Source organism: Oryx dammah, unplaced genomic scaffold, assembly GCF_014754425.2.
Source record: "Oryx dammah isolate SB20612 unplaced genomic scaffold, SCBI_Odam_1.1 HiC_scaffold_29, whole genome shotgun sequence".
Taxonomy (NCBI): Eukaryota; Metazoa; Chordata; class Mammalia; order Artiodactyla; family Bovidae; genus Oryx; species Oryx dammah.
Window position 1 is genome coordinate 60,461,134 of NW_024070213.1, and position 24,327 is coordinate 60,485,460.

The 24,327-nt window shown below is 43.5% G+C and overlaps 1 protein-coding gene and 1 long non-coding RNA gene across 6 annotated transcripts in view; one reads left to right on the top strand and one right to left on the bottom strand.

The window, feature by feature from the left end:
* Positions 1-354, top strand: part of LOC120857444 — a 14,150-nt gene extending 13,796 nt beyond the window's left edge. For all 5 annotated transcript variants that reach the window (XR_005719664.1, XR_005719661.1, XR_005719663.1 and 2 more), the window contains one exon: positions 54-354. This is a non-coding gene — a long non-coding RNA (uncharacterized LOC120857444). The remainder of the gene's footprint in view (positions 1-53) is intronic.
* RNF41 (ring finger protein 41) overlaps positions 1-24,327 on the bottom strand; it is a 27,787-nt gene extending 3,460 nt beyond the window's left edge. Inside the window, exons 1-6 of the mRNA XM_040232933.1 lie at positions 24,094-24,327; positions 21,496-21,680; positions 5,083-5,195; positions 1,322-1,593; positions 492-627; positions 19-122 (exon numbers count right to left, since the gene is read on the bottom strand). Of these exons, the coding sequence (XP_040088867.1) occupies positions 19-122; positions 492-627; positions 1,322-1,593; positions 5,083-5,172 (602 nt within the window). The 5' untranslated portion in view covers positions 5,173-5,195; positions 21,496-21,680; positions 24,094-24,327. The remainder of the gene's footprint in view (positions 1-18; positions 123-491; positions 628-1,321; positions 1,594-5,082; positions 5,196-21,495; positions 21,681-24,093) is intronic.

The following is a 24,327-nucleotide window of genomic DNA, read 5'->3' on the forward strand; positions in this document are numbered from 1 at the left end:
ATCCTGAATGACACTCACTCTAGAATCTCGTTGTACTCAATGGTCTCTTCCAGGTTCTGAAGGTTGGGATTGACACTGCGAATTGCACGCATGTATGCCTTGAGCAGCTGAATGTCTCGCTTCTGTCGGAGGAAAGGAGAACAAGGGATAATGGTTAAGACAGACAATAGATGAAAGACAAAATGAAGGAAATCGAGAGGTCTGAGGAACAACCAGACTGGAAGGTTCATGAAGACAGGGATACGACTGTATCAATTCCAGCTGTACCCTCAGTGCTTAGCAAAGTGCCTCCAAGGGAAGGCATTTGATAAATGGTAACTAAATGAATGTCACTGATGGGATAATGAGGAACAAGAAGAGCTCCAGTCTGATTCGCTGCTATGAACAGGCAGAGTATGCAGTGACCAGGCTCACAAGCACAGGCACAGATACGCCGCTCACATCCGTGCCTATCAACCACAGGCACACACTCTGTGTTCTCCAGGCCCTACCTGCTCCGCCAGCTGGTGTTTGTGTTCCGCTGAAGTCTTTTCCAGCTCTGCAATCCGTGTCTGCTGCTGCTGTACCACTGAGCGCAGGTGCTTAATACAGTTGTGGTTTGGCAGCTCATCTTTGGGCATCTCCAGGCTGCCACCCAGGGTGGGAAAAGAACACGACAGGAGCGTTCAATGAGATATGTGGCACAGGCAGGTAACTGCTGAGAGGGCTTTTCTCTACCAGAAATTACTAACATTCATTCATTTCTAACATTCTCTTGTTTACTGCCTTCACTTCCTTCTCCCCAGCTCCTCCACCCACCATATCCCTTTGCTGTCTTCTTCCTCTGGGCCTCTTTCCTTCTCCAAGACAGTGTTTTATATCCCACGTGGCTCTGCGTTCCTCCTACAGATTCTGCCTGTGGACTCATTCCTTCTGAGAAGCCCTAGATTCAAAGCCCCAGCTATCAGTATTTAATCAAATATCTTATACCCCCAAAGAAAGACAAAATAGGACCAGAGGTAACATGAGGGCCTGGAAATTAGAGCAGTGAATCTGACAAAGAGAAGTAGTACTGGACAAAAGGGAGGAATAAAGTAAATCAGTCTTTAGTGGTATCACACAGACTGCTGAAGCGGTCTCCCTTCTCTTACTAAAGCAAGAGGACAAAGATTGTAGCTTGGAAAGCAGCACAAAACAGATCCTGGAGCAGGGAGCCAGGGAGGCCAAGAGCACTCCTTGCCTATGCACACAGGAAACCTCTTCAGCAGGGAGTGGGAGGTCCACAGATGGGTATAAATGGGAAGGCCCCTCTCTGTGGGCAGAAGAAAGGCAGGATTCTTACCCGCAGCCCTGTTCACAGGTCACAGGCCGTTTGGGGTTGTGCTCACAGTCACTGAGGTGAGACATGAGGTTGTCAAGCCGGACGATAGCACTGCAGCCGAACACAGCGTTGTCGCAGGCAATCTGCAGCTTTGACAGCATGTTCCGCATGATCCGAGGTACTGGGCGCAGGTGGGCGACCGTCACAACGCTCCGGTCCACCGGACACGTCTGCTGCTGAGAGAACCACTGGGTGATGCAGGCATTGCAGAAAGCATGCTCACAGTGAGGCGCCTGGAAGAAGTGAAAGCAGGGCAAAGGGGACACAAGCGAATTAGCGGAGCCAAGAGCCTGGGGACGATAACTCTGCAAAGCCGATCAAGCCACTGCACAGCTTCCAGGGCTGGGTCATGGCAACGGTGAGATCTACGATGGGTAAGGCTTCAGATATGTTTCCTGTGCTCAAGATTCCAAATGGATTGTGACATAAGACAAGTAAAAAGTTATATAACAATAAGAACTATAAATAACATTCTAGGACACTGAGCGCGAGACATAAGGTGGTCAATTATTAAATGCCAACTGGATTACAAATATACAATAATTGGCCAAAGAAATCCAGAGGAGGGTGAGATCTTTCCAGTCTAGGTCAATCAGGGCAGGTATTTATGGACAGGACAGAATTTTATATGGGTCCTGAGGGATAAATTGGGGGGAGGGGGGCAGAGACTTACTGGCAAAAGTTCATTTTTTTTTGGCTGCGAGACCTCAGTTCCCCAACAAAGGATTGAACTTGGGCCACAACGGTGAAAGTGCCAAATCCTTAACCATTAGACTACCAGGGAGCTCCCCCAAGTTCTTATGTTATGAGGTCCAACCTGAGGTGCTGCCCTGAGTCCCAAGGAGCAATGCCTATGCTCCAAAACAGGTCTAGATTTTTGTAGAATCACATTCTCTTCAGTTTCATACAGATCATATTTCAGCCTACTTCCTTGATAATGCAAAGTGAGAGGATTCTCTGGCCTCCAGCTTGGGGCAGACAGAGCGGGCACTTACTAGATGTTGATGAATGGATGAATGACGTCGAGTGCTTTCTTATGAGCCAAACGTTTTGCTACGTGGTTAAATTAAAAAAGGTAAGACAGTTTCTGCTTTCAAAATGCTCACAGATTGTAACATACAAAGGCTTCATAAGAAGTCATTATCAATATCATTAATCCAACTGTCACTTTCACTGAAAGTGAATCAAATAATATTTGATTCTTTTCAAAATCTTAGACCCTATCTCTAAAAAAATCCTAAGTGTGTCCACTTTTCTCCATCTGTACTACCACTAACCCAGTTCAAGTGATCACCTCTCATCTAAATTATCATGTCTTCTAACTGGTCTTCCTACTTCCACCTTGCCCCTTTATAATCCATCCTACATTCAGCACCTGGAGTGATCATTTACAAATGCAAACTGGATCATATTCCTCACCTGTTTAAAATTTTAGAGTGGTTTCCCATTACACCTAAAATAAATCCAAACTCTTGCCCAGGACTTAAAAATTCTGTTTGATCTGGCCCTGTGCCTCTCCTCACACCATGTTCCCAGCACTGACTTCAGGCCCTTCTGGCATTCTCTCTGTTCCTCATCCCACCCTGCTCATTACTGTCTCTTGCTTTTGCTGCTCCCCTTTGCTGGCCCCTTATCGTTCTGATCTCAGCTCAGTTAAACCTCTTTCATGACCTTTCTATCTAAACCTGCCACCCCTGCAGAAGTATACAGAAGGTGCTACTTTTGTGTAAGAAAGGTAGGCAAATATATGTGTACATTCACACTTGCTTGTATCTGCCCCCATACACGCTGGAAGGATACCAAATTAATAGAAATGGCTATTGATGAGGGGATTAGGTGGACTGGGACAAAGATGAATTAAGACTTTTCACCATACATCTTTTTCTACTGTTTTGATTTCTAAACCATATGAATTTATTATCTATTTTTTAAAAAATGATGTAGGGAAATCAGCATCCCTAGCAGAAGCTTTCTGTCCTTGGACATGCGTCTATTAACCTGGCTTGCTTCTCAGACGGTAAAGCCTGAGTGGGTGGGGGAGGATTTTCCGTCTCAGAGGGTCACTAACTGCCACTGATTTCTCCACATGCGACTCACCTCAAATGACGGTGCCAGAAAACAGACAAGGCCCTGCCAGGGTGGAGAGGGAACTGACACACCCCATGACCTCTTGACACCAAGAGGAGAGCCTGCTCCACACCCAGCCAAGCTGCTTCTAATGGCATGCATGCGTGCTAAGTTGCTCCAGTCATGTCTGACTCTTTGCAACCCTATGGACTGTAGTCCACCAGGCTCCTCTGTGTCCATGGGATTTCCCAGGCAAGAATACTGGAGTGGGTTACTATTTCCCTCTCCAGGGGATCTTCCTGACCCAGGGATCGAACCTACATCTCTTACGTCTCCTGCACTGGTAGGCAGGTTCTTTACCACTAGCGCCACATGGCAGCAGGCTGCAAAGGAAGGCGATAGGGCCAGGGCTTGCTGCCACTGGAATGCATTCTGATTTTCATTCAGTTCAGTCATCTGTGTTCCTTTGGGTAGCTGACAGTTGGACAGTAAGAATAAACTCCAAGAATCAAGGGGAGCCTTGTATAAGCAGTGAGTGGGGGCAGGGCCACAGCCCTCATTGACTGCTGTCTGGGTTTGGAACATGGTATTATCTCCACCTAGTCAGAAGAGCGGCAGAGGATTAATTGGTATTTACAGAGTACAGGCAATAAGGACCATGCAGAATGATGTCCCATGAATACAACTGTTAAGAATTCACCTCGTTCATTATACTTGCCTGGTACTCACGAGCTTCTCCTCACACTTGCCCCAGGAAGACACAATTATCTTTGGTCTCTCAAAGCTGGTAAAGAAATGACCTAGTGAAGGTGGCAGCTTTCATATCACAATGCAGAGTACATGGCTGCATTAAAACCTTTTTCCCCCCAATAAATCCCAGGAAGAAACTAGATCAGTGTATACAGCTCCCCACTTCCTATCTGTTAAACAGTAGGCAGGCCCTCAGGCTGATAGGAGAAGGCAATGGCACCCCACTCCAGTACTCTTGCCTAGAAAATCCCATGGACAGAGGAGCCTGGTAGGCTGCAGTCCATGGGGTCGCTAAGAGTGGGACATGACTGAGCGACTTCCCTTTCACTTTTCACTTTCATGCATTGGAGAAGGAAATGGCAACCCACTCCAGTGTTCTTGCCTGGAGAATCCCAGGGACAGGGGAGCCTGGTGGGCTGCCGTCTATGGTGTGGCACAGAGTCGGACACGACTGAAGCGACTTAGCAGCAGCAGGCTGATAATCTGAGACATTGCATCATGAAAATGCAGAAAGAACTTACTAGGAGAGTCCAGAAGTTCAGTCGTGGAAAGGAAGATGGAACCTAGTTAGAGCCCCTAAAGAGAAAAAGAAGCTACCAAGCTATTGTCAAGAGGACAGAAACAAATAGCTGACCATTTTACAGCATGAAAACCTCACCTCCGAAGAAAATCTGAACCAGCTGCACTTCTGCGGTGTTCGCCTCTACACAGACTCTGGAAGGCCCCATTCCTGGTGTCACCACCACTGCTCCTTTGCCCCAGACCTCTAGTCTGCATGTGTCAGGAGTGTGGGGAGTGGGAGCCTGAACAGTGACTTCCCCATTGGCCCCATTTCCTAAGAATGTTTTCTAATTAGCTCCACTGCCATCTGTTGCCTCACCAAACCTGCCATCAACCCGACTCACCTGGACTGGCTCCTCCAAGACTCCACTGCAAATAGGACAGATAAGGTCTTCGTCAACATCCCCCTGGAAACGGGTTACATCATACCCCATGTCTCATCACTGAAACCCAGGTCCTAGAAGGAACAACAGAGGAAAAAGAGGCCAGTTCAGAAGAATACAGATATGTGCCAACTTTATCTCACTGCCACAACCCATTCATTTGTCCAAAAAATATTTATTGAGAGCTTACTACATGCCAGTCATTTGTGGGGCAGCAGGGGAAGCTGACTCAAGAAATTTAATTCTAATGGGAGAATTAAAGGATTTTATATAAACATACACTTAAATTATGAAATGATAAATGCTCTCAGGTTAAGCACAGGGCATTATGATGGCAAGAAATTTGGATACCTAACGCAGGCTGAAAGGAGAGGGAGGCTGAGAAGTCTTCCAGGACACTAGCAGGACAAACAAGTAGTTAGCTAGGTTGCAGGGGGATGGGGTGAGGGTGGGGGAGAGTGGGGCAGCCTGAGCAGGGTGGGACATTAGGGTTTTAAGCATATGAGATAGTGTATTTAAAGGCCCAGAAGTAAGAGGAGATATATGAGTTCAGGGAACTATAAGTGATTCAGAAAAAGGCTGATCTGAAGGGTGCAAGAGAGGGAGTGTCAAAATACAAGGCTGGAAAGGCAAGCAAGGGCCAGGCCATGGGGAGTCTTACATAAGGAATTGGGACTTCACCTTGAAGGCTACAGGGACCAATGAAAGACTTTAAAAGGAACGATGATAAAAGTTCTCTTTTAGAATCACTCCGTAAACGGGGCTGAGATTAGAGACAGGAAGAAATATCTAGGCAGGAGAGAAACGGTGAGAGTCTGAATTTAGGTGATGGTGATGGGAGGGAAGTTCAAGAAACAACCACACCCCTTCCTTCGGCTCCTAAAGATCAAACCTAAATAAGACATTGTGTGTGCATGTTCAGTTGCTAGGTCATGGACTGTAGCCCACGAGGCTCTGTTCATGGGATTTTTTTTTCCCCAGGCAAGAATACTGGAGTGGGTTGCCATTTCCTTCTCCTAGGGGATCTTCCTGACCCAGGGATCAAACTGTGTCTCCTGCATTGCAGGCAGATTCTTTACCACTAAGCCACCAGGAAAGCCCCAAATAAGACGTCACTGAACAGTAACTGAAACTCCCCTGTGGACATCCAACCAGTGGGCTACTTGGAGCAAGAATGGGCACCTGGTATAAGGGTAGACAATCTGCAGACCCCATCAAACTGTGATGTCCTGAAAAAGATGAGCTACGTCAATCATGAAGTTCTCAGAAATTTAGAATTACGCTGTTCAATTTACAAGAGTGGGGAATGGGGGATTTCCTTGACAGTCCAGTGGTAGGACTTGGCATATTCACTGTGGTGGCCCAGGTTTGATCCCAGGTCGGGAAACCAAGATCCCTGAAGCTGTGTGGCTCAAATATAAACAAACAAATAAAAATTGAAAATATAAGGGTGAGGAATGGAATGGACACAGACAGGCCTTGCTAGGTCAAGTACAAACTAATGTACAGCACTAGATTGAGTTAAGACTGACTGGATTTACATCCCTAGTTCTACTATTCATTAGCTGTGTGACCTTGGGCAGGCCATGTACACTTCCTAAGCCTAAATGGCTTTTTAAATAGATGAAATGGGTATAACCAAGAAACAGTGTATGAAGAACATTTAGCATGGTGTTTGCTGGCACATACTAGGCACTCAGTACACAAGAGTAACCATTATTTATGTAAACTTTTTTTTTTTTTTGACTGTGCCATGCGGCGTCTTAGTTCCTCACCAGGGGCCCTAACCACTGGACGGCCAGGGAGTTCAGTACAGTTCAGTCACTCAGTCATGTCCAACTCTTTGTGACCCCGTGGACTACAGCAGGCCAGGCCTTCCTGTCCATCACCAACTCCTGGAGTTTACTCAAACTCATTTCCAATTGAGTCTGATGCTATCCAACCATCTCATCCTGTCATCCCCTTCTCCTCCCACCCTCAATCTTTCCCAACATCAGGGTCTTTTCAAATGAGTCAGTTCTTCACATCAGGTGGCCAAAGTATTGGAGTTTCAGCTTTAACATCAGTCCGTCCAATGAATATTCAGGACCGATTTCCTTTAGGATGGACTGGTTAGATCTCCTTGCAGTCCAAGGGACTCTCAAGAGTCTTCTCCAACACCACAGCTCAAAAGCATCGATTCTTTGGCGCTCAGCTTTCTTCACAGTCCAACTGTCACATCTATACGTGACTACTGGAAAAACCATAGCTTTGACTAGATGGACCTTTGTTGGCAAAGTAATGTCTCTGCTTTTTAATATGCTGTCTAGGTTGGTCATAACTTTTCTTCTAAGGAGCAAGCATCTTTTAATTTCATGGCTGCAGTCACCATCTGCAGTGATCTTTGAGCCCCCCAAAATAAAGTCTGTCACTGTTTCCCCATCTATTTGCCATGAACTGATGGGACCAGATGCCATGATCTTAGTTTTCTGAATGTTGAGTTTTAAGCCAACTTCTTCACTCTCCTCTTTCACTTTCATCACGAGGCTCTTTAGTTTTTCTTCACTTTCTGCCATAAGGGTGGTGTCATCTGTGTATCTGAGGTTATTGATATTTCTGGCAATCTTGATTCCAGCTTGTGCTTCATCCAGTCCAGCGTTTCTCATGATGTACTCTGAATATAAGCTAAATAAGCAAGGTGACAATGTAACAGCCTTGACATACTCCTTTCCCGATTTGCAACCAGTATTTTGTTCCATGTCCAGTTCCAACTGTTGCTTCTTGACCTGCATACAGATTTCTCAGGAGGCAGGTCAGGTGGTCTGGTATTCCCATCTCTTTAAGAATTTTCCAGTTTGTTGTGATGTGATCCACACAGTCAAAGGCTTTCGCATAGTCAAGAAAGCAGTAGATGTTTTTCTGGAACTCTCTTGCTTTTTCCATGATCCAGCGGATGTTGGCAATTTGATCTCTGGTTCCTCTGCCTTTTCTAAATCCAGCTTGAACATCTGGAAGTTCACGGTTCATGTACTGGTGACACCTGGCTTGGAGAATTTTGAGCATTACTTTGCTAGCATGTGAGATGAGTGCAACTGTGTGGTAGTTTAATTCCCTATTTATGTACACATCGAATTTCTACTTGATTAAAAATTCCTTAAGAGTAGGAACTTGTAAGTTACATCCAATCCAAGTTACAACACCAAGCTATAGTTCTTAACAAAATATAAAATATTGGTGTGACTAAATGTTGCTTTAACTAGGAGCTTCCTAGCAAACAGAGTATAGTGGACATGTATTTCTGCCTACCTACCATCCCATTTTCTGTAAACAGCATCACAGTTTTCCTTTAGGAATCATATCCTTGTTCCTAATGGACATGTGACCCAACCCAGGACAATAAGAGAAATGCCTGGGACTCTTAAGGAGTTTGTATAGCTGGTAGGATGTACAACTCAGAGTGGTCAGTGACCAGCCCTGAGGAGAGCCTACTTATAGAATGACACCATAATTGGGAATTCCCTGGTGGTCCAGTGGTTAGGGCTCTGCACACTGCAGGGGGCACAGGTTCAATCCCTGGTTGGGAAACTAAAATCCCATATGCCACAGAGCTCAGCCAAAAAAAAAAAAAAGACACTACAATAAAGAAAGCAGAGCTGAGAAATAAAATTTAGATGAAATCATTTGAGGGCCTAGATTCAGCCATGTTTGAAGCCACAATCACTTTCTGAACATAAGTTACATGAGCCAGTAAATTCCCTATTATGTTTAGGCTGGTTTGAGCTGGGATTTTGTCTCTTTAATCAGACAAGATCCTAACTAATATACTAGGCTAATGGAGATAACAAATCACAAGGCTCACTTTGGAACCACTCAGCTTTCTTTACCCATTTTATATAGGAACAATGAATGATACCCCATGACATTGCTACAATTACACTGACCTCCATCACCACAATTTCTCTGCATTCCTGTTCCTCCATTTCTAGGATCTACATTCAGGGCCTTGGGTTTACTAACAATGCCTCTGAAATTGTCACTCTAAACTACTTTGGTCTGGCTATCTTCCTCTAAGATGGGTATATCCATGGAGAGAAGGGAACCCTCCCACACTGTTGGTGGGAATGTAAATTGTACAGCCACTGTGGAGAACAGTATATAAAGGCTCTTTAAAAAGCTAAAAATAGGGCTTCCATGGTGGCTCAGTGGTAAAGAATACACGTGCCTTGCCTATGCAGGAGACATGGGTTTGATCCCTGATCCAGGAAGATCCCACATGCCTTAGAGCAAATAAGCCCATGTGCCACAACCACTGAGCCTGTGTTCTGCAACTCCTGAGCCCCCACGCCAAAACTGCTGAAGCTTGTGCCCCTAGAGCCCATGCTTTGCAACCAGAGAAACCACTGCAATGAGAGGCCTGAGCACCTCAACTAGAGAGTAGCCCTTGCTCGATGCAACTAGAGAAAAGCTCTCATAGCAACAAAGACCTAGCACAGCCAAAAATAAATAAATTTTTTTAAAGAAGAGTATTAAAATAATTCCACTAAAAACAGAGCTACTATATGACCCTGCAATCCCACTCCTGGGCATATACCCAGAGAAAAACATGGCCTGAAAGGGTACATGCACCTCAGTGTTCACTGCAGCACTGCTTACAACAGCCAACCCATGGAAGCAACCTAAACATCCACTGACAGAGGAAGAGATAAAGAGGATGTGATACATATATTCAGTGGAATATCACTCAGCCATAAAGAAGGGAAACAATGCCATTTGCAGCAACATGGATGAACTAGAGACTGTCATACTGAGTAAAGTCAGAGAAGGAGAAATACCGCATGACATTCCTTATATGCGGAATCTAAAAAGAAATGATACAAATGAACTTATTTACAAAATGGAAATAGACTCACAGACTTAAAGGATGAACTTATGGTTGTCAGGGGAAAGGATGGAAGGAAGGGAAAGCTAGGGAGTTTGGAATCAACATGTACACACTGCTATATTTAAGAAGGATAACCAACAAGGACCTGTATAGCACAAGGAACTCTGCTCAATGTTACATGGCAGCCTGGATGGGAGGGGAGTTTTGGGGGAGATTGGATACATGTATACATATGACTGAGTACCTTTGCTGTGCACCTGAAACTATCACAACATCATTAATCAACTATACTCTAATATAAATAAAAAGTTTAAAAAAAAAAAGTGGGGATAGCCATATATTTGTCTCTCCTCAGACCTCTGACCTTCTGTTCCTATGTCAACATTCTTTTGAATAATCCATCAACAGTAATGGATCAGAGTGAGTACATGAAAGGTGATATTAAAGACATCATAAAGTGAAATGGAAGACCCAGAACCAAGGCCCCTTGTGATTCTCCTTGTTGCGACTCGCTGAACAATGAGGATGGTGGTGAGAGAGCCGAGCGTGCAGTGCAGGGCCCCTGTTCTCTGGCCCTGCGTTACTGACAGCTGCAGTGCACACCATAGCACTGTTCGCTCTAGGAACTCTACTCCCTCTCTCTCATCCACACGGCTCCGAGAGAAGCCGCCCCACCAGTACAGAGACCTTACCCTAGGCTGCAGCTGAAAGGGCCAAGGGTGAGCATGCAACCCAATCAGGGCCAACATATCGTATCTCTGAGAATTTGAACTTGACATCAAGCAAGATGAGTTGCTCTTTTTCTGCGTGCCATGTTCACTGAGGAAGACAAATCTACAGAGGGAAAGAAAAGACTGAGATGGACACAGTGAGAAAGTCCTGAGATCAGAGTGCAGGTGTGTTCCCAAGATCCAGCTGCCTTCCTAACTTTGGTTTCTGTGAGACACCCTGTGTATCCTCTTTTTATTTAAGCTACTTTGAGTTGGGCTTCTGTATCTTCCAACCAAAAGAATCCTGGTTCAAACAACAGCAAAGAGACAGCATATAGCATTAGGAGCTTAAAGAGGGATGGTTTAAATTAAGAGTAATGAAGACCCTAGGATACTATAGTAGGGTTAGAATAAACCTGAAAGTTATGGGAGTGCCTGAAGGATTTTTGTTGACATAAATTTACAGGTTTTTTTTATTTTGACAATTTCAGACTTCCAAAGATCCCATATATTCTTCATCCAGACTCCTTAAATGTTTACATTTAATCACATTTATAACTGCTATATATATATCAAAATTTTTTGAACTTTTAAAAGTAAACTATAGACTTGATGCTTTCTAAAAAGAACATTTTTATATTGATAGTAAAATTATAAAAATCAGGAAATTAACATTGATGTAATATTATATTTACAAACCATTTTTCCAGTTTTGCTAGTTGTCCCAATAATCTCCTTAAGCAAAAGAACATTCAAGATTATGTTGAATTATATTATCCACTGAGTTGTCAAACTTCTTTAATCCTATGACTGAAAAAGTTACTAAATCCTTTTCGTTTTTTATAAATTTGACATTTTTTAAGAATGCACAGTGGACTTCCCTGGTGATACAGTGGATAAGAACCCATCTGCCAACGCAGGGGACACGGGTCCGATCCCTGGTGCAGAAAGATCCCACATGCCACAGAGCAACCAGGCCCGTGTGCCACAATTACCGAGCCCGTGCGCTGCAACGACTGAAGCCCACATGCCAAGAGCCTACGTTCCACAAGAGAAGCCTCCACAACGACAAAGCCCACGTGCCGCAACTGGGGAGCAGCCCCCAATCACTGCAACGAGAGAAAGCCCAGCACAGCCAGTAAATAAATAAGAATACACACCGGTTACATGAGAATGTCTCTCATTTGTCTGTTGTTTCCTTGTGATTAAATTCAGGTTTTGGGACTTCCTTGGCAGTCCAGTGGCTAAGATTCCAAGCTCCCAATGCAGGGGGCCCAGGTCCGATCCATGATCAGGGAACTAGATCCCAGATGCAGCAACTAAGACTCTGAATGCCACAACTAAAGATTTTGCATACTGCAACTAAGACCTGGCACAGCCAAATAATAGATAAATATTTAAAATAAAAAAGTAAATTCAGGTTTCATTTTAGGCAAAAATACCACAAAGTAGCACTGTGTTCTCAATGCATCATATCAGGAGCACATAATGCTGATCCGTACTGTTCCTGGTGGTACCAGCTTTGATCCTTTGGTTAAGTGCTATCTGTCAGGTTTTTCTACTCTAAGAGTTATTATTTTTTCCTATGTAATCAATAAGAATGTTGTGGCAGAGATTCTTTAAGTGTGTGTACACCTGAAGGATCTTTAAGAAATTGACATGATCAGCTTTCTATTTTAGACTGGCAGATTCTGGCAGCCATGCAAAAAATATAGGGGATAGGGAATATTAGAGAAATAAGATCTTTGTAGGAGTTTATTGTAAAAATTAAGATTAAAAAAAGGATAAACATTCAAACCAAGGCATTTAAGAGAAGGAATCAGGAATCAAGCAGGCCAGTGGTTGTTGGAACTCCCACACTTCCACTTGGGAGAACTAGGATCCTGCATACTGCATGGTGTGGCCAAAAATAACAATAGTAAAATGAATAAACAAAAATTTTTAAAGAGGGAATTTATATTAGTTCAGGAAGTAATAAAAAGATTACTCTTTTGTTTCTGCCTTGGATAATTAGTGGTGAATTTTTATTTACCAAAATAAGAAACTTTGAAAAAGATCAGGATGGGGTAAAAAGTAATTATCCTAGTCTTGGACATGTAGAGTTTCAGATTCCAAGCAGAAATCCTGAAGGTAATAGCTGATGGGTTTTGAAAGGTCACAAGGGAATGTACACAGAATGAAACCAGATAATGAGGATGGTTCTGAAGTCTATAGAACACTAGGAAGCACTGATTCTTTGCTTTATTTTTTAGTTTTCCTTTTTTCACAAGTAGAATATATGACTTTATGCTCATTTTAAAAGAATAAAGCCACTCTTCCCACCTTCCTCTCCCCATCCATTGCTTGGTGAACATTCCTTCTTTCAATTGCCCTGCCTTCCTTTGCTATACCTAGATTTTTTTTTTTTTGTCCACACTGTACAGCATGCAGAATCTTAATTTCCCCAACCAGGGATCAACCCATGCCCCCTGCAGTGGAAGCTCAGAGTCTTAACCACTGGACCAGAGAAGTCCCATAGAATCATGTATGAAGGAAGCCCTGCTCCCAGGGAGTTTATACTCTAGTGGTTGAGAATGTTCAAGCCACCAGTCTAAGCCTTGATTACAACGTGTTTTGCCATTCCCTTCAGGACTGAGGTTTGCCTGATTGCCAATTTTTCCCCTGAAACAAATCATGTTCCAATTAACACCCCTGTAACATGATTTTTTTGGAGCATAAGAACAAATCTCTCTCCTAGGATGGATACTGAGAGCTGGAATTGCTGGGCTGAATGGTGGGCTTGCTATTTGTTTTCTAGACACTTCCATACCATACTCTGGAAAGGCCCTTTCAATTTACAGCACCACCAACAGTGTGTGAAAATACTGTAATAATGACATTTAAAAGGGGGGCAGGGAAGGAGCCTGAAAAAAAAAAGAGAGAGAGATTGAAAAAGATTGGCCCCAGATAAGAGAAAATCCTGGAGAGAAGAGAGTCAGAAGTTAAAGGAGTTGGGGGTGTGGCGAGGAGGAAGGAAAGAGGAATTCTTGTTTCATGAGTAGAGTTTCCGTTTTGCAAGATGAGAATGTTCCAGAGGTCTGTTTCACAACAATGTGAATATACTTAACATTATTGAACTGTATGCTCAAAAATGGTTAAGATGGGAATTTTGTGTTACGTGTTTTTACCACACACACACAAATTAAGGAAGTGGAATGCTTAGAGAGAAAAGAAGTGTCAAAAACTCCAAACACAAGTTGGACTAAAAAAAGCAGAAACTGCCAAGACATGGGACTGTGGACGCCCACAGCAGAGGGGGGCTACATGGCGCTAGGTGGCACTGTGGCCAGTGCAGCATTGAGAGTGGAAGCCAGACTGCAGTGGCTCACAGTGAACAGGTGAGTCAGAGACGGGGACTGAAGAAAACTGTCAAAAGCTTGATTTCCTGGGAAGCAAGGGAGAGAGGAGCACAGGAGGCTGAGCAAGGGGGTGGGGAGGGGTGTTTTTTCCTTATGTTAAGGAAGGTTTGAGGATGTGTATGTACTGAAAAGAAAGCTCTAATGAAGAAAGAAAAGAAAAGATGAGAATCTGGTCACTGAGGGAAAGGTGGGATGGAAACCAAGAAATATGCTAAATAGGAAGAGGGACACCTTTAAAGCAGGAAAGCACACAGACTTCCCTGGTGGTCCAGTGGTTAGGAATCCGCATGACAATCCAGGGGACACAGGTTTGATCCCTGTGAGAAGCTCCCACATGCCATGAGGCAACTAGTGCCCCATAACTACTAAAGCCCCAATGCCCTAGAGCCCGTGTTCTAAGACAAGAGAAGCCATTGCAATGAGAGGTCTGTGCAACGCAATGAACAGTTGTCTTCACTCACTGCAATTAGAGAAAGCCTGAGTGCAGCAATGAAGACCAAGTGCAGTCAAAATAAATTTTAAAAAATTTTTAATTAAAGCTTAAAAAAAAAAGCAGGAAAGAAGAATGGTACTGAAAGAGGTCCAGACAGGTTTTCAAAAATCACACTAATGAACTTTTAAAAATCAGATAATCACATTCATTTAAGTGAACAGTAAAGTATAGCTACACTTAGTTATGGTAATATAAGCCCACCTGATGGAAGAGCATATCTAGCACATCTATTTTTTTTTAAAACATCCTTTTGTTTATTGTTGGCTGCGCTGAGTCTTTGCTGCTGTGCACAGGCTTTCTCTAGCTGCACCGAGTGCAGGCTACTCTTGGTTGCAGAGCACAGGCTTCTCACTGTGGTGGCTTCTCTTGTTGCAGAGCAGTCTCTAGGCACAAGGGCTTCCGTGGTTGCACCTTGTGGGCTCTGGAGCACCAGCTCAGGAGTAGCCTCGGGGTCTTCGGGATCTTCCCAGCTGCTACTGTTCAGTCGCTCAGTCGTGTCTGACTCAGACCCACGCCAGGCTTCCCTGTCCTTCATCATCTCCCGGAGCTTGCTCACACTCATGTCCATGGAATTGGTGATAGCATTCAACCATCACATCCTCTGTCGTCCCCTTCTCTTTCTGCCTTCAATCTTCCCAGCATCAGGGTCTTTTCCAATGAATCAGCTCCAGCATCAGGGTCTTTTCCAATGAGTCAGCTCTTCACATAAGGTGGCCAAAGTATCAGAGCTTCAGCTTCAGCACATCAAACACATGTCCCCTGTGTTGGCAGGCAGATTCTTAACCACTGGACTACCAGGGAAGCCCGAGCATATGTATTTTAAATGATGCTTATGAGGAATATACGATAACATGATATATTGGGTTGGCCAAAAAGTTTGTTCAGGTTTTGTAATATCTTATGGAAAAACTCAAACTTTTTGGCCAACCCAATAATATATTTAAAAAGTAGGACACAAACTTGAATATAGATCTGTTTAAATAGATTTCCCCATTCACCTGGTTAAGACAGTCTTATTTTTGCCTTTAGAGTTGGAATGGACCATAAGAGACCATCTGGTTTAACACACCAGGGCTGGAATCCTCTCCATGGTATCCAAGAGTCAGTCATCCTGAGCTTAGACAGTCCTGGGAAAGGTCAAGATAGAGAACAACAATAGCACAGAAGAGGAGTATCTAGCCTAGACTCAACTCTCCCATAGCATCTAGAGTATCTATGTCCTTCTAAAACAGGTACTGGGAGCTTTACCTGCGGACCGACCTCTAAGGACACAATGGAACTATTATCACATTTCCTCTCTACTTCAGTTAGTTAATGCATCCTGACACTGGTTTGTGCTATTCTGAATAATGGCTAGGTGCTACCTGAGAGCCTCTACATGATAGCAGAAATATCACCCAACACCCATAATTCAGCTGTTGAACCCCTGACTTTACAATATTTGAAAATGAAGTGAAAGTGTTAGTCACTCCGTTGTGTCCAACTCTTTGCAACCCCATGGACTATAGCCCACCAAGCTCCTCTGTCCATGGAATTCTCTAGGCAAGAATACTCCAGGGGAGTATTCCTTCTCCAGGGGATCTATCTTCCTGACCCAGAGATCGAACCCAGATCTCCTGCATTGCAGGCGGATTCTTCACCATCTGAGCCACCAGAGAAGCTTCTGACAATATCTACCTCAATTAAATAAACAAAGTGTAATCTGGTTTCTCTATAATAGCTATTACTTAGAGGAAGAAAAATTATTACTGCCTTAAAATGTACCAGGTATGAAGTCTTCCAAGATATACTGCTAAGAGAAAAAAACTAAGGTATGTAATAGTATATGGAAATGTGCCAAAATAAGCACAAAATATAATACATATGTGTGCGTATGTATTATGAATGCATATGAATATGCTTTCATATACACGAAACTCTCCAGAAATGGCCAATAGTGGCTGCTGCTGAAGAAGGGTCATTAAGGAACAGGAACAGGGGAAATTTTTAATTTCCTCAGTTATCCCTTTGAATCTTTGAAAAAGATTTTCTCTGTGTGTGTGTACTCAATAGTCACATAAAGAAATACTTTTATTAATTATCCTAAACTGTTAAAGTATTAAGGTGAAATGAAAAAACATGTCCAAAACACTCAATGTCACATATACTATATGTGTCATTTATATCATGTAACATATACAACACACATATGCTGTACACTATATATATGTATATATATATACACACACACATGCTGTATACTATATATATGTATATATATATATATATACCCACACGCTGTATACTATATATATGTATATATATATATATATATACACACACACGCTGTATACTATATATATGTATATATATATATATACACACACACATGCTGTATACTATAGCAAGGTCTGGAAAAAATGTTCTCTTGCAAGAAAAAGTTAGTCAAGATGAATCATAACAAAAGAGTCACTCAATATCCTAAAACAATATATACCTTTTATCTAGCAATCCTAATTTCAGTAACTTAGCCTAAGGAAATAATTACACAGTGAGCAAAACAATATGCCAGGTTGTTTATCTAAGCATTGTTTATAATAGTACAAAAAAATCAGAAGTGACACAAACATATAGTACAATTCCTTACATCCTTAAAATGGAATACAATGTAGCATTAATATGACTTATTTTTATTAATATTTGTTTATTTAGGTTATTCAAATTTATTCATTATTTATATAAGTAAAATAACATTTATTCATAGTATATATTCTACAGTGCCATTTTCATTAAAAAAATCTTATGTGTGTACACACTTATGCTGGAGAGCATCTAAAAGCATATAAGAGAAGCTGTCCCTAAGTATAGACATTTAGTACTTTTACTTTTTTTCTCCATACTTTTTTTTTAAATTGAAGTATAGTTGATGTTCAATATAAGTGACAGGTGTACAACACAGTGATTCACAATTTCTGAAGGTTCTACTCCATTTAGAGTTATAAGATATTGACTATATTCCCCACGTTATTAGTACTCAGAGTTTTGCTTTATTAGTTTTTTCCTCTTTTTTTTTTTTACAATGATGTTTTACTTGTACAACCAAATAATAATCATTATTTATTGAGTATTTCTACATCCTAGGCACAATTCTAAGCATTTCTGGCATATTAACTCAACTGACTTTTACAATAACTATGAGTTACTCTGTGAGGTCAGCATGACCGTGATCTACCTTTTACAGATGGGAAAGAGATGCACAAAGGTTAAAAAGCTTCTCTAGGGACTTCTCTGGTGGTCCAGTGGCTAAGACCTCCTGCTCCCAATGCAGTCGGCTGGGGTTCGACCTCTGGTCAGAAAACTAGATCTCCATGGTAAAACTAAGAGTTTGCATGCCGCAACTATTAATAAAAGATCCTGTGCAGCACAACTACAACTACGACACAGCACAGCCAAATAAATGCATAAACATTTTTGAAAAAAAGCTTTCCCCAAATCGCACAGCTAACAGGTGGTGGAGCCAGATCCCAAACCAGGCAGACTGGCCCCAGGGCTCAAGCCTTTAACTGCAACTGCCATGCTAAACTGCCTCTCAAACTGAACAATGCAAGCTGCAAAAACAGTACATATAGTGGTGGTCCCATTTATATAAAAACTTCTTTTAAGTGGAATATATTGTGTACGCATTTTAAAAATCTACTGAGATTATAATTTTGATCTACAGAACATATTTCTGCAAGATTTAATTTAAAAAAAATCAGTTACCTTAGAGCAAGGGGCAAAAATTAAAACAATACCCTTCTCTCTCTTGTTGCTATGGAGCAATGTAGAAAGCAGGCTGAGAGTCTGTAGTATGCTTCACTTGTGTTTTAATTTCAAAACAGTCCTGGGACTTCCCTGGTGGTCCAGGGCTCCCAATGCAGAGGACCTGTGTTCAAATCCTGGTCGGGGAACTAGATCTCACAGGCCACAACTAAAGACCATCTAGAAGATTCTGCATGCCACAACTGAGACTTGGTGCAGCCAAATAAATATTTAAAATAAAATGCTATCTGAAGGAAGACTACAGATTCTGAAAACTGATCTTAGTGGGGTCTCATGGGATTCCACATCCCCAAAAGAAACAGCAGAGAACTTGCCTCAGTTGTTACAGGGATGGTCAGAGGGTGTAAGAAGCCACCAGCCAGGCTTAGGAGTTACAAGGTTCCCACCATAAAGTCAAGGTTTACAGAACTCAGCAAAGATGCTGGGCATTGTTCTTTCTGAACCGAAACCTCCACTTTATCGGCTTGGAGATGCTCCTGTTTTATCCATCTTCCTCTAACTCTGTTCTTTCAGAGGTGTGACCTCAAGAATTAAGGGGAAATTTAGATTTTGTTCTGACTAGGGTATTTCCGATTTGTCGTCTATGGGAAAGATGCTGAAGGAAGTGGTTATACACAGCCTCAGAAGCCAGCTCCTTGCCCTGTCTCGACTGGTCCCCTGGGTAGACAGTCAGGCTGACAGGCTAGGCTCTGCAACTAGTCCTTCTCTCTCTAGGACTCTCAACATTACTGTGGGACTATCACAGTGGTGGGTTCTCAATTGCCTACTGCCCTAGCAACAGAAGCCTTAATAAAACTGAAACCACAGAGACCGCAAGAATCACAGCCAGTGACCACAGCCACTGGAAGCACAGTTTCCTAGATCTCCTCCTTGAGCTGTCGAACAGGAAAAGGCCTTGGAAGGTTTCATGTAAGTTGGGGAGTTGAACTAAATTAACACTGAAGTGTCCCTTCAGGCTTATAGGCGTTCTGCCAACTTACCCAATTTGAACATTCTGAACCCAAACTGAAAACTGCCTTCCCAGTAGGCCAGAACCAAAGCAGGTAATTATGAGGCTGCACTTCCTCACTGTTACACTGGGATGTCTCTACATTTCTGGTCAGGATTATTATAAAAATGTGACAACTTCCCTGGTGGTCCAATGGTCGAGAACCCTCCTTGTAATGCAGGGGACACAGGTTTGATGATCCCGGTCCAGGAAAATTCCACAGGCCTCGGAGCAACTAAGCTTGTGTGCCACAACCACTGAGCCCATGGGCCCGAGCCTGTGCTCTACAACAAGAGAAGCCAGTGCAGTGAGAAGCCTGTGCACCACACAGAGAGTAGCCCCCACTCCCCACAGCTGGAGAAAGCCCACCAACAGGAACGAAGGCACAGTGCAGCCAAAAATAAGTAAACTAATTAATTAATTTCAAATAAATAAATAAAAACTTGAGAACTTTACTAGACCACTCCCTACACCCTTGTAACTTACTGTTGCAATTGTTTTCACTGGTCTACTCCCAGAGAGAGCTAGGAATTCAAAACAGATTGTTTCTAAAAGAGCCTGAACACTTACCCTCCCTTATCAGGGTTTCTTGAACCCATGTACCGATGTGCAAACCATGCACATTCACACGCACAAACGTTAGTGCAACCATTCCCATTTTAGAGTAACTGGGTATGCTGTCACCAATGCCTGGCAAAAGCATACTGGTAAAATCCAAGCATATGTGCTATGATCTCCTTCTACGCCTTCTCTCTCGTCCATGCCCTGAATACAATACAGGTATAGAGGGCTGAGAATTCTCCAGCACCAATTACTACAAATCACCAGACATTAAGGCAAAAGGCCCCATAACCTGCCCCACTGTAATGAAACAGGTGACTCCTAGGAATTTCAACCTAGTGAAGAAAGTAGCTGGTGAAGGGTGCCTCATGGGAATCCCTAAAACATTTCACCTTATCTCCCTGTCTCCCAATAAACAAATAGATGTGGAAAAAGAAAACTGAGTTGACAATCTAGAAACCTGAGTGGCTCTCTAGCTCTATTACCGAGCGGTGTGTAACCTTGGGCAACTGACTTCAACTCTCTGGGCCTCAGTTCCCTTTACTCCACACGAAATGAAGCTTGCAAGACAATACAAGTTCTACATAAGTACAAAAATAGGCTAAATTAGGGGTAATTATATTATAAAAGGTGCCCTGGCTTTATGAGAGGGCCTTTCTGACCTTGCTCTCTTTAGGTAACTCTCCTGACTTTCTAAATGAAAGAAAGTGTTCTTTTTCATCTAAGCAATAGAATCCTTAGAGAGAAGTCACTCCCTCTCTTACAGAACTGTGCTCTTAGAACTCAGTTTCCTCATTACCTCTAAGGTTCCATTTAATTCCAGAATTCTGTGATCCAGACTAGATTTAGCACAGGGGATTTTTAAAGTCAGGCTTCTTCAGCACACTTTAATTGGTTAAATTTGAAAGACAATCCAGAGGGGGACTTCCTTGGTGGTCCAGTGGCTAAGACTCCATGCTCCCGATGCAGGGCCCCTGAGTTCAATACCTTGTCTGGGAACTAGATCCTACATACCGCAACTAAGATTCGGTACACCCAAATAAACAAATATTTTTTAAAAATAAATAAATAAAAGCATCCAGAGGTCACACAATCCTTCAAAAACTCCCAACTAACAACTCTAACACCTCGAGTGAGGCCCACCAGGCCTCAAAAATCAGCAAGGACCCCCACCCCCACCCCCACCTTGGTCATCAGCACCAAGCACTATTTGTGTGGCTACCCCAATCTCATCTTCACGTAAAAGACACAGCAAGCACAATCTTTGTCCTCAAACAAATGTGCAGGCCTGAATTCAATGAGTGAGTACACTGAATATATTTTGTATGTTTTATATATAAAACATACAAAAATAGTAAAATTTAACAATTATCAACAAGTGAAAGTTAATAGTTCATGTAAGACATAAGTATACAATGAAGAACAGACTGATGTGGGTTAATCACAGAAAAGTTTATGCATAAAAGAGTTTTGAGAATCAGGTTTTCAAGAGCAGAAGGGATCCAGATCAGTAGAGAAGAGGGTTGAAGCCCAGAAGGGGGTTCTGAATCACTGCTTTTTACCTTCCAAGTGTTGGGGGGCAGGTTCCCTGTTCACAAGGCTCCGACCCCCTGATGCCTCCACTCAGTGCCACTCAGGAGACGCTCCCAGTAACCCATCTTGTTGGCTATTCTCCGACTGAGTCTTCCTTCCTAGTAACAAGCTCCATCGCCAAGGGGATGGATGTGATGTCACAATCGGGAGCACTCTATTAATAGGAACAAGGAAGAAAAAGGTGAGTCAGGAGCACTACCTGCACTTGGCAGTGAAACTAGACAGACTTGGATCTGACGGTCGGTTGAGGAGGACAACTCCACTGAGAGCTACAGGTTTCAGGGTTAGGCACACAGGCTACTCTGTAAGGAGTGAGGTCATCTGCTAGGGAATCACACACCCGGGCCAAGGGATTCAAACACAGCTGAGGTGGGAACAGAAAGGGACAAGAAGCAAGGCAGGGAAGAGGAGCTGTTTGAGACAGAAAAGATTCTTTTATGCAGTGCATACAACTGCAAGGGATGCCAGCGAATCCAAAGCTGTGGCCATATAACACAGAGAGCCATGATGCCTTACATGCACAGGATGGTGCCTTAATGTTTCCAAAGTGCTTTCACATAAACTATTTCATATAAAAAGAATTCTGTCCTACTCTCCACTCAGAAAATACTGTTTCACAAGGAGAAGATACTCAAGAATATTGGTATAGGTGTAATTCTACTTTCAAGTCCGGAAATATTCCTGAAGGGATCAGGCTTTTTTAAAAAAAAAAAAATGAAGAGGCAGTCAATCAGGAAATTACTCCAGGACAGACAACTGGGAAAACCAAACTCTCATTACTAAAAGGATGAAACCAAGTAGAGGGAGACAAAGCTTCAGAGGCAGAACAGAAACTACTCAAATTCCTTTCCTCACCTTCACATCGATCAATATTAAGGACTATGTTAGGAAGGATGACAATTTTTATCCGTAAAACAGAGACCACCTCATCCGGAGTCTGGTACATGGGCTCATTAGTTTACTATCCTCAGCAGCCATAACATGTTAGTGCAGTATTTAAAAACTAATCAGAGGATAAAGGTACCAGGCCAGGTCCACTTTCTCCTCCCTGTAGTTGGGGGCAGTAGCGGGGAGTTGATAGGTCTCTCCCATCCATAATACAGAGGAGCGTACAATGCTTCTTCCCTTTTGACAATACTGAATTTCCCAACAGCCTGGTGTCCACCCCTGAACCCCAAGAAAAGCTTCCAGGAATCAGTGCTATGTTCAGTCTTTTAGAGACAAGTTCCAGGCTAACAGTTGTCCATCCTGGGAAAAAATATCTCCTCTCACAACTCTCTTGACCAGAACAAAACAGGATTTTTCAACACAAAGGGGCACCTGGAGTCAGGAGACCTGGATTCTGGTCCCTGCTCTGCCAGCTGTCCGACTTTTAACAAGCCATGCATCCCTTCTGCAGTTTTCAGTTTCTTCACCTGTCAAGCAGGGAAAATGATAACTGACTTATCTATCTTACATATTGTCCAGGAAAATCAAATGACATAATAAATATGAAAGCATACTGAATACTGCTATTCATACCACTATTCGTACAAACACCATGAGGTATTTGTAGCGATGGAATGCAAAATAAATTTAGAGTTCCGAGGGTCCATGAGGAAATACTTGAAAGAAGCTTGTTTCTTCTTTTCTATCCAGGTGCAGCCACAAAGTCGGCTGGACACACAGGGCAGTAACATTATTGCATCACTCAGATTCCCTACCATCCCTATCTGGGGAAAACTAGCAGCCTGCAACAATATCAGCTTCTTGCTCTATTGTCAGAGTAAAACCACCTGTAAGGAAGGGATTAGACTATCACAGTCCAGTCCCCAAGAACAGTGGTTCAATGGTCTCATTAACAGCTGCATTTGCTACTAGATGGAACGAAGTCAGTTTCTGAATGAAGATGCCTGTCAGTCCCTCAAGCGAAACACACTCAGCCCTCTCAGCTTTCTGCTCCTTCTCCAGCTCCCTCCTTCCCAGTCCTCAATTTCCTCTGCGTTCTGGCTTGGAGAAGGCTTTCCGGTGTGTGAAGCCTGTGAAGAGGGACCGGCTGCAAACCCAGGGCAGGGATGTAAGGAATGTGAGATTCCTACATAGAGGGGTGGGAGGGAGAGAGGGGAAGGAATGGAGGAGGAAGACAAGGCTGCCAAAGACAAGGCATGGGAGAGGAGCCAAGCTATGGCGCTTCGAGGGCGGGGGTTCAGGTTCCGCGGCCCCTGCCCAGGCTGGCCCTCAGAATGTTCCCTTCCTCCGCTCCCGGCCTGTCAATCATTGCCTATTTAAACACCACGCTGTTCCCTCAAGTCCCCTCCTCCCTGTCCTCCAGCCAGCCCAGGCCCCCTCCTGCACTTTTTAAGGCTCCCCCATTCCAATGGATCACCCCAACAACCCACCCTCCGGCGCCCCTTTATCACCTCTGGACTCCTCCCTATTGCTGCTCCCTTCCTCCATTTTTCATCTTTACTCTCATCCCTTCTCCTGACCTCCAATATTTCGAACCCCCGCCTCAATCCCCCTGGGACATCGCCCCCTCCCTCCCACACCCTCCTTTAAGTGGGATCGCGCGCAGGCGCCGTACGCACCGCCCTGGAAGCGGTCTGGACTCTCTGTACCCGCAGCGGCCGAGAGACAGCCCGGGTGCCGGGTCCCAGCCTTTTCTGGGAGGGGAAGGGGAAGGGGAAGAAGACGCGAGAGCGTTCCGACCACTCTCCGCCGTGTGGGACGGAACCTTTGCCCCGCCCACCGCTGCTACGCAACCCGGCGGAAGCCCGTCACCAAACTCCGCCTCTTTGTTTAACTCGGTCCTGGACTAGAAA